The sequence below is a fragment of the Leptonotus elevatus genome, chromosome 9 (assembly GCF_054856555.1).
Source record: "Leptonotus elevatus isolate MCC_2025b chromosome 9, RoL_Lele_1.0, whole genome shotgun sequence".
Classification (NCBI taxonomy): Eukaryota; Metazoa; Chordata; class Actinopteri; order Syngnathiformes; family Syngnathidae; genus Leptonotus; species Leptonotus elevatus.
In genome coordinates this window covers 18860930-18876169 of record NC_141247.1, presented here as the reverse complement: position 1 = coordinate 18876169, position 15240 = coordinate 18860930, and the positions used below count along the sequence as shown (strand labels likewise).

At 39.1% G+C, this 15240-nt stretch overlaps 1 protein-coding gene across 4 annotated transcripts in view; it reads right to left on the bottom strand.

Moving 5' to 3' along the window:
* pdlim7 (PDZ and LIM domain 7) overlaps positions 1–15240 on the bottom strand; it is a 42318-nt gene that overhangs the window by 17776 nt on the left and 9302 nt on the right. For 3 of the 4 annotated variants that reach the window (XM_086084714.1, XM_086084713.1, XM_086084711.1), the window contains exons 3-5: positions 10063–10214; positions 6383–6410; positions 5380–5570 (exon numbers count right to left, since the gene is read on the bottom strand). In XM_086084714.1, coding sequence (XP_085940840.1) covers positions 5380–5570; positions 6383–6410; positions 10063–10214 — 371 coding nt within the window. Of the gene's footprint in view, positions 1–3038; positions 3056–5379; positions 5571–6382; positions 6411–10062; positions 10215–15240 lie in introns of all 4 variants that reach the window. The other variant, XM_086084715.1, reaches the window with a different exon arrangement.

Below are 15240 nucleotides of genomic sequence, written 5' to 3'. Positions count from 1 at the left end.
GGTAGTGCTACGCACACTTTAGAGTACAGTTAATTCTCAATGCAACAATAAGCTTGACAATTTGCATGGGATGCATTTCAAAGTTAATTTGTCAGAAAGACTTAATTCTTCCTATGGTGCCAGTCAAAGAAAAGGCTTAGTAGCCAACAGTGCAAAATGTAGACAACTCTGGAAATAACCTAGAGTGCACTCTACATTAAAAGAAACACAATAAGTCTAAAGTTCGATACAATGAGACTTTCTAAAGTCAAATTAAAGTACTGTGGGATTAATTGATTTTCTTTCAAGTCTGTCCAGATCCTTAGAAATCTGAAACAAAACCTATTACAGATTAAATAGAGACCTTATTATGTTATAAACAAAGGAAATCGTTGTTCCAGTCATGAATCAAATCTATTATTCCTTTTTGTTTGTTCCGACTCAGCACCAAAACAAATGATTTACTTGTATTCAGTCACACGCTCACACTAGCAGTCCATCACCGTTAACATGCCAGGCCTGGTCCCGGACTTACTGAAGTCGGTGCCAGTGAGCTGGGCCAGGATGCGGAAGGAGCGGGACTGGGTGGTACCAGTGCGAGGCTGCCAGTCCTCTGTGTCCTGGATCAACCTCTTTTTGCTGCGGTCGTTGGGGATAAAACAGGGCTTGTTGTCCATCCTGAGGTCGTGCCTAACAAACGCATCACCAGCGGGACACAGCAGGCATCGTTAAACAAAGCCCCAAAAACTAAGGACCAGCTACTCACAAATACCAGACAATCTGGTCATCTTCAACTCAGGACGTCCGGAACCGACCATGCAACAACTAAATGGAATGTTAGGAATTTGGGCCAAAAGGCTTTTATTTCAAACATATTTGACCCGACAAACTGCTTGAAAAATAAAGCCTGGTCTTAAGAGACACCTTCACTAACAAAACAATCTGCATGCACAAGCGCTTACTTGGATGACTGGCACATATCATAGAAGGTAGGTTCAACCCTACAGAACAGACCAAAAATACAATCATGAGGTTAACAGTGGACAGAGAGAGATGATGACGATGAACTAAAAAAATATATATAAATAGGGGTGTCCAAATTTTTATTCGGAATTAATTGCATGACTTCAATAGTTAACTCATGATAAATTGCAAATTTTATATCTGTTTTAAATGAAAAATAAATGTACAATAAAATATTTGTTTCTAAGTTTTTACACTCGTTAACATGAAAGTGAAAAAAAATGTTGAATAATAGAAATGGTGCAGTAATTTCATAATAATTCATAAAATTGGGTTAAAATTATGTACTGTATGGTAAAAAAACGAGTGTGATATTTAATCGTGTTGGTCATTTTTCTGCCACTGGATGGCATAATTGCATTTGTAAGACGTGACAGCTCAGTGGATTCTTCTTTTTATATTAAGAGCTATCTACTCTTTAACATGAAGTGACTTGTGAAATTCTGCACATTTTTAAAATTGTATAATACAACTTGACCACCAGTCTCCACAAACATGTGCATGCTAAATTTTGACGTGGACGTGTCTGCTGCGTTGCGACTGGAATTCCCCCAGTACAGGCTTTCAAAGTAGGGGACGGTCATCGCGCATAATAGTCATACTTTGGCTCAATAAAAGCTGGGAAAGACTGCAATAATAGATAATGAAACAGGCCACCGAGGGCACAAAAGATGCATGTTCTTGTTGAAGACTGAAAATCTATAATCACTCATTCAGCAATAACATTAGGTCCACCTACACAATACTTAATGAGCTGCAGTAAAATGACTTGTGCAGCTTCAAATGATTATAATGATTCCTTTGGTTTCGACATTCATTTAACAACACGCTCATTATTGTGGTTGTAGTTTGGAGCCCTGGAAAATTAGCATTACAAAGATTGATAAGTGGATGTCAAGCTAAAACGAAAAGGAAATTTGGCAATAAAGTCAGCGTTACAGAAGTATTTATGAGCATCACAATTACAAGCATAATGTAAAAAAAAACAATACAGGACTAAAGTTGTAATTTTACAAAATAAAGTTGTAGTTCATGAGGAATTTTATGAGAATCTAATTAGGTTCAGATTTCTGCTTTTATGTCAGTGTGGGAATTTTGCCACTCAATAAAATTCTCGCAATACAGTCTTTCTTATAACATTACAACATTATTCTCATAAAATGATGACTATTTTTACAACTTTAGTCTCATAACTTTATGACTTTTTTCTGCTTCATTACAGTGGAAACTTGGAGTTTGAAAGACAACAGTGCCAGTGGCAGAAAAGAAAAGAAAAGCATACAGTGCAACGAACCACAGTGGAATTAGGAAGGAGATTATCGCGCTGTTGTAACTACCGTGACTAGTTCTGTGCATACTGGCAACAGGACCCCCCTTAGCCGTTCAACAACGTGCCTGACGTTAAACAACGCACACAGGGACCACTTAGTAGTCTAACAATATGCCCAATGAAAAATTAACTAACTCAGCACTGTACTAAAGCTAGCATTACCATAGCATTTTTCATCCACTGATGCCATCACACCACAACATGTAAGGTAAGGTATTTGTATTGTTTAAATACTGTACTGTACTGTAAATGTAATATAAAAAAAAACATAAATAGAAATCAAAATGCGAATTTTCTGTTTTTGGAGCTTGGGAATGGATTAATTGCATTTACATTAATTCCTATGGGAAAAAATGTTTCGGAGGTTGAACAATTTGGACTTTGAACACTTCGCAGGAATGAATTATGTTCAAACTCCGAGGTATCACTGTATTTCACTTCTTTTTCGCTTTATCATACCAGACTTGGTATTGCATAATGAGAGCCGTCTTAAAATTTCAGCTAACACCAAATAATAACCACATTAATAAACATACTTTTAATCTAATACCTTTAAGACAGTGTTGATCAAACTGAGCATTATTATATTTGTCACAGCAGAATTTTTGTATTGATGTCATTCAGTTGTGCACGTTCTCCTAATGTGGCTAATGAGCACACGTCATGATTTCAAACACGCAGGTGAAAGAGAAGGAATTGTACTAACTTTTCAAGAGTCTCCATCTGCACAGTTAAAAGGAAAAAGGGGGAGGGGGGGAAGAAAATGTGGTCAGAGCACCGTTTTCGATGGTAAGTCGAACAGTTTGTGCAAAAGCAGAACCATCATCAGAAAGCAGCAAACGTGCAAAGAGTTCAGCAAAGGCATGCTTTTATTGTCAGTGGGCTGTGTGAGAGAAAGACAGCATTGTGCGCCTGTCAGGCCTACCTATTGTCACACTGAGCCGTAATGACTTGGCACAAAAACGTTTGTCATTCCGATCCTCTAAGCCACGTACGCAAATGCTTTTCAAGAGTTATGTAAATGGCTTTGGCGCTGGCCCAAACGCAGGATTTCTGCAGTGCCGCACTCACTCTCCTGTTATCATCTTGTGCTGTGATTACGTCTCCAACAACAACTGAGTGCTTGATACGCAAAGTGAACACGTTGGAATAACAGGCCATCATCCGAAATGGCTCAAGTTGACAAAGGTGCAGTGACGTCTTCATCAAAACCAGTCACGTCGTCATCATGATGCTCAAATGCCACAGGAATGCAATTTTGCCACACATCAACCAACCATGAGGAGACAGACTGCAGAACTAATCCAGCACCAAGGTTCTAAAGTTGTGGACGGCTCAGCAGAATTTATGAGTCGGGCTGGTTTAACAGAGCAACAGAGCACATCCACCACCAGTCGCACGATTACAACGAGCCAAATTAAAGCAACCAGATCGGCGTCCCCGTCTGTGATGTCATACTGCTGTGTTCTGCATCATTAAAAATGAGGGTTGCAGATTCATTGATTGCTGCGAATTATTGTGATTATGTGGAACTGATTGCTGATTAATTGCGCCTTGAAGCAGTTTAGGGTGGAAAAATGTGCACTACTTGGCTGTTACCAGCAGCAACTAAATTGAGGCCTAAATATCACCATCCATGCAGCCATGACAGAACTTCCCTGTGAAGGACTATTCTGCTTAATACAACAAACAATCATTCAAATTAAAAAAAACATTTAAAAAAATGCTCCCATCCTATGATTGTCACCCCACAGACTGATGGAAAAGCAATAAAGTGTGTTTACCCAAGCCAGCCATGAGAGCACACAGGCCAACAACATTAGCACGTCAATACTTTTGCTTGACTTCGACCGTGTTTACATTGGATAGACTGACCGTCTCGAGACTGTTTATCTTAACATGCTGTCAAAAGGTGTTGGCTTGGCCGAGCGATTGACCGTCTTTTCCTCAGCACTTTCTTTAGCCATAAAGCATTTCATGTTACAATTTAAAAAACAACTGTGAATTAAAAAATATATATAAATACAGATACCTAGGCAAATAAGCAAGTTCCCTGATATAGGAATATTTTCATGGTGCGCACACTACATAACTAGTCCGCAGTAAAAAAAATAATCAATTGGCTGATTAAAGAGGAAGTCAACGTTAAACATTTCTTGACAATAATAAGTTATATGTGACCTCACTAGTCTAAACATGACATTCTGATTAATATTACATTTGTGGAATATGGATTATGCAGCAAAATCCAGACGTTTTTATCCATCTCAGGGGCGGCCATTTTGCCACTTGCTGTCAACTGAAGATGACATCACAGGGCTCAAGCAACGACCAATCACAGCCTGTTTTCTGAAACTGAGCTGTGACTGGTTATTACCTTAGATCTGAGCAAATGTGATGTCATCTTTACTCGACAGCCAAATGGCCGCCTTCTGATATTAATAAAAACTGCGGGATTTTACCGCTTAACTCATTCCACTAACGCAATATTAACCAAAATACTGTATTTAGACTAGTGGGGCTGCATAGAACATATTATTGTCAAATTTTGGGGGGGTTTACTTCCCCTTTAATAAATGAATTTAATTTAATTTTGTCCACAGTGTATCCCAAAGTGTAGTTAAATTCCTATTAAGGACATTGTTGTAGAGTATTTCCATTACTTTACCTTGGCTTGGGTTTTATTGGGTGACTAAATTTTCACTTGGGCCCAATTTATTTATTACATATCCATGAGTAATGTTTATAACTTGAAAATATATCTACAGAAACTGTGTGTAAAAGTCTGGCAAAATGGAAATTTTTGATAATGTCACGCTTGGGTTAAGGTCTATACGCGGAGAGGACATAAAAATCAAAGACACATCAGAGGCCCATAAAAGTAGTTTATGTTAACATTTCTTTACCGATTCCTGGAAATAAGTTCCATTTGAGGCCAAGAGAGGCCAACTCTGAGATAAAAGTTGCTTTGGATCAGACAGAGTCTGGAGTAATTGGGTGCACTTCATGTATGCTGTTCATTTTGCCACGTTTGTTGCTGCACCTACCCGTTCTGTGGTTGCAGCACACTGGCGCGGCCCTGAGAGTGAGGCGTGTTAAGTTTAGGTGAGTAGGCCACAGGCTTTATGACCGGTCCTGTACTAGCGCCCCCTGCTGCGAAAGGCCTCGCCATCTTGTTAATGGTGGTGCTCGGGGCAAAGGAGTACTTTGGCTGTACGTTAGCCTCGGCGCGTGAGTCCTATGTAGTGGTGAGAGAGGGGAGACAATGCAGCACAGCACACAACATGCAATTAAACATTTGACACGCAAAGACATCTTTTCTTGGACTGAACTTTATTTAAAGCATCATACTGTAGCTTCTCCACACAAATTAACTACTCAAAGCCTGCAGGCCTTTTTTTCCCTGCACAAAGAATATGTGCTCAAGAGCCATGCAATTTATTTGTGTAGCCCGAATATCCTCTTAAAATGATCAAATGAAAGTGCTCAACGTGAGAAATTGCCACACATAAAATAGATTTTGCAATGAGTGTTTTACACCAACTGAAAAGGACAGCTACTAAAACGCAGCGTTGACTTTGTGGAAGTATCACGTCCCAGCTGCTGTTCTAATAACAGAGCCGAGCACACGGCGGTTCATGACACCACTGTGCTTTTCAAACTGTAATCAGCAAGCCAAGTGGCTCTTAAGAGACGCGACGGCAAAACTAAATGTGTCACAATCACTTTCAGTTTGCTATTAGGGGATATGTAAGGCACTGCGCAACCAATAAAAGACAGGAAATTCCAAAGCATCGTGCACGCCACTCCATCCGCTGAAATGATTCAGTGGCGCGATGATGCTTCGCTAATGTGCAGCCTCTGGATGCTGTCAGAGCTTGACAGGTGACTCAGGCCAATCACATTACTTTAAAGCCAAAGTGACACTGCACACAGTTCGGGTCAAATGTGAGCAACAATTACAGGAAGTCTCAATCAAAGCATTTTAGTATGTACCAAATTGCTGCTGCACGTGTGGCGAGGGGAAACGACAGACGAATGGAGGCTTACCTTCTGCTCTGCGTCAACTTTGACAACTCTGTGGAGAAACCATGGGAACATGAGTTAGGTCCAACTTCCATATAGTGCACCAGCACAAAACACACACAGACTGTTGTATTCTGAGATTAAATGCAACAAAGTCTAGCAGACACAATGTGTATTTTAGTTAGCTACGGGGTTAAAAAATAAATAAAAATTTTAACGTATAAATATGTTTTGTAATACGTTGTCTTCACTCCCAAAAACATTATTCACACATTTTTATTTATTTTTTGTAATGCTAGAGCATACAGAAGGCTTTGATGCAGCTTCTGGCCTGAAGAGGTCACTAATAGCAAGAGTAGTTATTACAAAAAATAGCCAGCAGGTGGCAGAGGAGTATAAGAGATCAGCCAGGCCCATGTTGCGAAAAGCTCTCTTTGCCAGTGTTCTTAACAGGTTTGTGAATAATGATTAAACTTAGCTCTATTCTAATGCTAATTGCTGCAAAACTGAAACGGATACAAATATACTTTTTTTCTGATGAAAGAAGAGACGCTAATCTTTCTTTTGGTAGGTTCCATGTTTTTATAGCAACAGAACACAATATTCTGTGGGCCTTGCAAAATCAGTCAAAATCCAGTAAAACAGCCGAGAGTGAAGGGGGTTGCTTCAGTGAAAATGGCTGGGAGTGAATGAGTTAAAATAACCACTAGCTAAAAACTTCCTGAACAAATTTCAAACACAGAAATACTGAAAGTACTGTATGTCTTTTTCTTTTTTTTGCACACCGTGACAGAGTGCAAGAAAATAGCTAAAAGGAACTCTAATGTTGTACTCTACTACATTTCAAATAATCACCCACTCAACTGAAATGCTCCACACATTTAATCCCAGGATGCACGTTTCTGCCCTTAATGAGTGCTACAGTTGTCTGTTCATCCAAATGTATTACCTCACTGACAAAAAGCAATAAAAAAGGTTACAACAAGAATGAACTTGCATGCAAGTCAGCTACATTGTGTGGTGCTGTAAACACTTGCAAGGGCTGCTTCCTGTAAGAATGAGGGATGAGCAAGCCCTTATGTTTGCCTGTCCAAGCCCTGATTAAGAGGCGCTAAAGACAGGATGACAACAAATACAGTGAGCGGCAGCGGGCAAAGCATACCAACGTGTCGACAAATCAATGTGACGTTCACAGTGCCGGAGCTCGCCGGCTGTTTTAGTCCTAATCCATAATTTGATGAGCCACGCTTTAGTCGTGGAAAAAAAAAAAAACATGTCATCGCTGTCTTGAAGTTTTTATTCAATACGTGTGAGAAAAATATGTGGAGTTGATTTGTGCTTTTCAGGGGAATGAGTTTGCTTGGACCCAGTTTGACCCGTGAGACAGAATAAATGAGCTCAATGAGATCATTTGACCTCATTTTATGAATCGATCAATTGCATGAGGCAAGCGAAACTCATAAAAAAAAATGTTTTAAATGAGACATCATCATTGATATAAGTTTCTGATTTTCCTCATTATACTGGGTTTACTGTTACACATAAATACAAGTCCAAATAGCAATGTGCTTTTATTATGCTCCATTCATAAAAAATAAAAAAAAGATGTTAAAAAATAAATGTTTATTATTCAAATGACATTTTTGGTATCAAGCCAAAACTATGAAAAAGGTCATCAGTGACATTAAAAATAAAGTAAAAGTGCTCATCTCTCATCAGTGTGCAGCAGCCCTCCTCTCCGAGCACAAAAGAAAAGGATGGATGACTGCCAAGGTACGAGCAAACACAACTGGCAACAATTTCTCTCTGGGAAGTGTTTCAGGAACGTTCCTCTTTAATAATAACAACAAGAGCGAAGGGTAAGATGTTGATTTAACAGGCTGGATCTTTACATTGCTGGCTACGTCTCAACAAGTATGAACTCTGAGCCCACTTTAGCGAACGGGCACGACTGCCCTTTTCACTTTCCGCTTAATCTGTGCAATCCAGAAAGTATTCACAGCGCCTTACTTTTTTCACAACTTTATCCCAAAATTCTACATGCAAGACTTCATAACACAACATGGAAAAAGTTCTTATTTTTAATATTTGTAATTTTTAACACATTCACAATCTTTGCTCAATATGTGATGTGACAATTTATTTTGAATGTTTTATTGTGAAATGTTTACACAGTTACTCTTTTTACACCTAAATAACAATTACGAATGTTAAAGTACAATGAAGTCAACTTCTGAAACTTCCCACGTCATCAAAGATGGATTAGTTTAACTTGTATGTATTTTAGGTATATTAATTTGTGCAGCATTAACGTAAAATATTTTATGAAAGGGCCAGTCTGACTCTCGGATGGATTACTTGTTTTTTTGTTTTGGTTTGGTGCTTTTGGGGAATTTTGTTCTATATTTGAATTGTATGCACGCATATAGAAGACTGACACTATATGAAGTTCTAGAAAATCAAAGGGAAACCTAGTGAAAGATTTGTCAGTACATATCAGCCCCAGTTGTTGGCAGGCAAACCCAAAGAGAGCTGGATGGGGGTGGAAATTGGCTGAGCAACAGCTGTGATCACAGCATCTGAACTTATGGGGATCACAAAATCTAAATGAGTCTCCCGACAGTTCTCCGCCTCATGTTTATGACTCGACAAGTCAATACTTTCTCATTTTATCCAAATCTCAAAACAGTCCATCTTCCTTTGGGTGTGTGGTCTTATTTTTTCCCCTTTTTAATTAAGCACCACATGAATCATTTTTGCTTTGCACTCTGAAGAGATAGTTTATCAGTCAGAAATTCTTGGCAGAATCTCTGTGGACAATTCTTAAGTGCTGCTTGTATGAAGGTCAACCACTTTTAATTGAAATTACTGAAAACATAAAAACATTTTCTGGCTCAGGCTCTTCAACAAAGTGCATTAATCCATATACTGTGTACTTTTATTAACCAGGGCTCAAAAACACAAATGCCACTGCATGCACTCGACTATGATTTGCAAACTATAAACTTACTGTTACATAAACTCCTCTAAACGATACGCTATTATCTTTGTAAGCATAAATTTTGCTATAGCTTAGAAATGTGTCTCACTATTATCTGTGGGCCTAATGCTGAGACTGATGAGTTTATCTAACATATTGCTACTGAAAGCTCATCTGGCAGAGTATAAAGTGGATATTAACTCATTCACTCCCCAAAACGTATTTAAACGTTCTTTTATGCTAGAGCATACAGACAGCTTTGATACAGCTTCTGACATGAAGAGGTCGCTTAAAGCAATGGTAGTTATTACAAAAAACGGCCAACGGGTGGCAGCAGAGTATAAGAGATCAGCCAGGGCCATGTTGCAACAAGCTCTTTTTGCCAATGTTTTCAACAGGCTTTTGAATAATGATGAAACTTAGCTATTTTCTAATACTAATTGCTGCAGAACGGAAACAGATACAAATATACATTTTTTTCCTGATGAAAGAAGAGACTCTAATCTTTCTTTTTGGTATGTTTTTATAGCAATAGAAGATAATATTCTGTGGACCTTGCAAAATCTGTCAAAATTCAGTAAAACCGCCAGGAGCGAAGGGGCTTGCTTCAGTGAAAATAGCTGGGAGTGAATGAGTTAATGTGAAGTGATTTACTGTAGCTACGCACTTGCTTGAGATCAACAGTAAAGTAAATTCCTTGTTGCATCTTTCTCTGCAAACTTGCCTGTTAAGAGTGAGAGTGAGGGAATCCGACGCTGCTCTGATCTTGTTCTGGGCCTCCACGTGGGTCAAGTCCTCCGCGTTAAGGTCATCAATGGAAACCACCCAATCTCCGACCCCAACGCCAGCCTGAGCTGCCTTCCCACCCGGGGTCAGCTGGAAGTGAGAGAAGACAGGATAGAAAAGATTTTTAACATTATCAGACTGAGTGATTGTGGCATTGTGCACAATATGTTAATTTCACTCCAAAAGTAATCTTGAGCTTTTAAGTGTCATTGTGAGGCTTTAGAATTTCATGTAAATAACAACAAGTGTAGCATACTTTTATAGAAAAGCAGTCATAGAAAACACTACAAAAGCACTGTTGTTATTGTTGTTTTGGTTGTGACAGACTCCTGCAGTAAAGTCTGTTTTCACAGTAACCATTTCCATTTTCACCAAGAAAATAACCCTATCACTTAAAAAAAAATAAAAAATCTACATCCAGAACCATGCATCCAAAACAACAATAGGCTTTTCTATTTTCAGCTGAAAATAGTGTTGAGCCCACAGCCTCGAAATTACAACCCATTATCCCATTTGTTTATGATGGGCACAACAGGGGGCATGTGAAACCACAAAACAGAAAATATGAATCTAAAAGTCATGTAGGGCTGACAGTGATGTAATGCTTGTTAATAACACCTAATAAGCAACTCATGGAGTGTGTACAGTCAGACAAGCCAGCAGAAATATTTCAGTCAGCACTACGAGGAAAAAAAAGCCATCATGATGTCATCAGTCATCACATGATTCACAACAGATGTGCCAACAGATGATGAAAGCAGCCCTTGAAAGCTTCAGACAGCCACCACATGCCTCATACGATCGCATAATTCACCGGAGGAGCCATGTCGTTATTTCCATGCAGGCAGGTACGTCTCTGACCAGTTCCACTGACAAAACGGTGACATCATCCTCTCGGGGCAGACGTTCTGTCAACGTTATGAGGTCTTGTTACAAACAGGAAGAAAAGGCACAGTCCATAATCTAGGTAGAATTGCCTCGCCTGCCATCTCCACTAAAACCGCTAATACAAAGAGGGGAGATGCCAAATCAGGTTTAGTAAGGCCCCTGTCAGCTCGCCCATGCGGCTTAATGAAACACGATCCGTGTGTCAAATGCACTGATAAGTGAAGTACAAAGTGGCATCAGATAAGAGCGCCTGCACCAGGATTTCAGGCAAAACCCCATTAGGATTACTCACTGGTGTCATGGATCCCTGCAAATGTTGGCTCATCACAAGCTCAGAGGACTCAGCAGTTCAATCAATAGCTTTCTGCCATGTTCAGCTAAGCTATCACGCTCGCAGCTTTGATTCTGCACATTAAACATAAACACTTGTGCGAGCAAGGAGGTAATGTTGTCTCTAAACTGATGACAGCTCCGCACTGCGCCCCACAAAGACGGCCTGCCTCAAATCAAAGCATGTTAACGCTAAAAATAAGAAGAAATGCCTTCCTCTGAGGCAATTCTTCTTTTACAGTCAAGTTAAAACATCACTTTAATTGCTTTTGATTGGCCTCCACTGGAAGCTATGAGGCTAGACTAAAAAAGAAACAGCTTGTCAAGTAAAAAAAACAAAAACAAAACTTTTATGAGTCTTCTATGGCAAAAAAAATAACAATGACTTTGACACTTTGACATATTGTAAAAAGGAGGCAGTCTGGTAAACCACTGAGGTTCCCTGCTGCTGACAGACAAAGTCTGACCTCCCTTTTATTGCCACAATACCTCGTAAAAGTAATTTTACCTAGATTAAATCATTAGCAACATTCTACAACATGTTCTGTAAGTCCTGGCAGGAATTGTTACAGATGCAAACCTGCTCGTGACTGAACCCATAAAAACGCGCTACATCAAAACCACATTAATGCATTTTTCCTCAACAGCCCATGCATTCCTGAGCCTGTATTAGACTGCAATGTACCACCTGCATAATCTAATGGGAACAACTACAGGTACTTTTTCTATTGTTATTTTGCCTTATAAGTATAATGCTCAGTTTTGATACATGGTCTGAGAGGTATCAATTTAACAATGACTTAGACTACAACTGCACTGCCTGTGCTGAGAGGTGCTTGTAAAAAAATAAAAAAATAAAAATTGTGATAAGTCTCCATTGGATCTCATTAGCCTGAGCTTGTGTTACCTAACGTTGTGTCCAGGCAGTGTATAATTTGCTCTTTCCTAAATTAACTGGCAACAGACCAATCCTGTAATAGAGCCTGAAGTGGATTATTGCAATATTTACATGTAGCAATTTAGCTAAAAAATTGAGTAAGCTACTTGTGTACAAAAAAAATATTCGTATTTAGCTTTTTTCTTTCTTTCTTTTTTTTAACTGCCGCCTTGGTTTATGTATAAATGTATGCTGAAACATCCATGTCTGAAGTCCCAGTTTCAAAAAGTGATTGACGATTTTAAATTTCAGGCCATAATAGTAAGAACAATAGTAAGTACCCGGCACTTTAGTTCACATATCCCTCTGGTGTATTGCAACAACATAACGAGGCTTCCGCCAGTGAAATTAAAGGTAAGGCCAGCTTGTATGACATAGAAAGAGAAAGAGAACCAAAAAAGGAATATATAAGACATTAAGAATTTGTGCTAGTTTTTGTGGGAAAAACAGCTCGATTAATAGGAAGAAAAATCCTATATATTCCAAAAATGCAATTAGCATATTTAGAAAACACGTTGCAAATCATTACATTTCATTTGGGACCGATAACAATAAAGATATTTTGTTATTAAACGTGAGAAAAATAATAATTTTGAAAAAAAAATTCTTAGTATCAATTACTACTCTTTTATAACAACAGTCAATACTTCAAGTAAGCTTTTCAGTAAAATTCAGTGGGATTTGTCTTTTTAAAAACATATTAAAATGGCCCGGATATGTTGTTATAATAATTGTGCACAAGGAATAAAATTATAGTTTATAAAACAGCTAATTTGGCTAACTAAGAATGTGCCGGATAGAATACGGTCTGTTAGAAAGCTCAAATATATATATATATATATATTAATGCTGTAAAGTCTGCAAAGGTTGTTTACATGTATGATTGAGTGATGGACACAAGCACCTGTGTTCCTGGCTCAGGTTCAGAATGCAGCTGTTCCCTCACTTGAGAAGGCATCACCCAAAGTTGCTGTCCTCAGGCCTTTCGTTGGTTTGGGGTGGGGGCGTGTGGGGCAGAAACACTATCCCCAGCAGTTTGTAAATATGGCGATGCAAGCGTGACGCATGCATGGCAGAGCCACCATAATCTAATTTGGGGGGTACAAATTGATGTCATAACTATTAACTCATTCACTCCCAGCCATTTTAACTGAAGCAAGCCCCATCGCTCCCGGATTTTGACTGATTTTGTAAGGTCCACAGAATAGTGTGTTCTATTGCTATAAAAATGGAACCTACCAAAAGAAAGATTAGAGTCCCTTCTTTCATCAGGAAAAAAACATATATTTGTATCTGTTTCCGTTTTGCAGCAATTAGCATTAGAATATAGCTAAGTTTCATCATTATTTACAAACCTGTTGAAAACATTGGCAAAAAGAGCTTGTTGAACATGGACCTGGCTGATCTCTTATACTCTGCTACCATCTGCTGGCCATTCATGTAAAAACTACTATTGCTTCAAGCAGTTTCTTCAGTTCAGAGGCTGCATCAAAGCCGTCTGTATGCTCTGGCATGAAAAAAAACAAAAACAGAAATAACGTATAAATATGCCTTTGGGAACATGGTAGTATTAACAATAGAACGTATTTATACGTTTTGGGGAGCAAATTAGTTAAGTAGTTGCTCATGTCAAATAAATGACATTATTAAAAGTGAAGCCTCTTTTTTTTATCAATCTCCCGTTCACAAGAGCACTGCGGCAGAGGTGTTTTGCAAGGCGATCAAATTTCAAAGCCTCGGGAGCCTTTCAATGTGCAAGGTCTTCAATACGCTCTTCAAGTGCTTTTGTTGACTGATGCTGAACACTATCCTTGGCTTGTTTTGTTCCACACTGAACATTATTTGCAGCTGCAGGTATATTGGCCGGGTAACTCAGCCCCAGCTCATTTTTATTATTTCCACAGCTATTTGGGGGCCGGGTGTCCGTCCTGACATCCCTCACACGGCACAGATACAAATCCATAAATAGTCCTCCGTGAAACCAAACCTTTAGGAACAAGACCCCACCATGCAGTGGAAACACCTTGCATTAAGTCACCTTAAGACACCGCTACACTGTTCACAACGCAAGAAATTTGCAGTCAACTCGCCACAGGAGACATGCCCCCTGTGGGCAATCCATCAGTAGGTACTGAAATATTCATTCGGCCCTCTAACAAGGCTGCTTTTCCTCAAGTGTACGAGGGAGGCTTTAAGGGTAGTGATGCAAAAACAGATGGCTGCCATGTCAGACACTGATGCAAAGCGAAAGAATCTAGACACATCCAGCTGTGGCAGTGAGACATTCGACGTCTCCTTACTTGCTTATTGACATGACATCATCTGTAATTTCCTCCCAACATTTGATTTCCGATGACGGGACATGTGTTCACTGATAAAAAACAGATGGCGCGCAGAAGGACTCACATCATTTTATCAAAATGTTGATATAGCTGCACTGGCTTAAGATCTAGGGCAGAAACTCCTGAGGAGTTGCCCCCCAACTGGGACATGACTTTGACAGAAACTGCAATTTCACGTCATGCTTTATTAATTGGATGATTTTCTGGTTAACAATAAAGTAGAGAATGTATGTAAGGAAGGAGAGATATCATGTTACTTTACCACGTGTGCATTTTCCTCAAGGTCAAATCAAATTGAGAGGTAACTAACAAGACGTGCGCAATTTATGAGAAGAGTTCCAGGAACGAATCAGATTATGGTCATGAGTTCATACATTGACCAGACATCAGATGGTTTCTTTCAAAAGAGTTTGCTCCACACATTCGTCTGGAAAAAATCCATAGAAACTAAGAGGAAAATTATCACATCCATCAGCGGCCACAATAGTATTGAAGTTAATTAAGCAAGATGGATGCAAATGATTACATGCCTGAATTCTTGTGAATATGCAGCTGCTTTGCTAAGTTGTTTCACGAAACCTCAAGGAACTATGCTTTTACCAACTGAAATGGTTAGTGA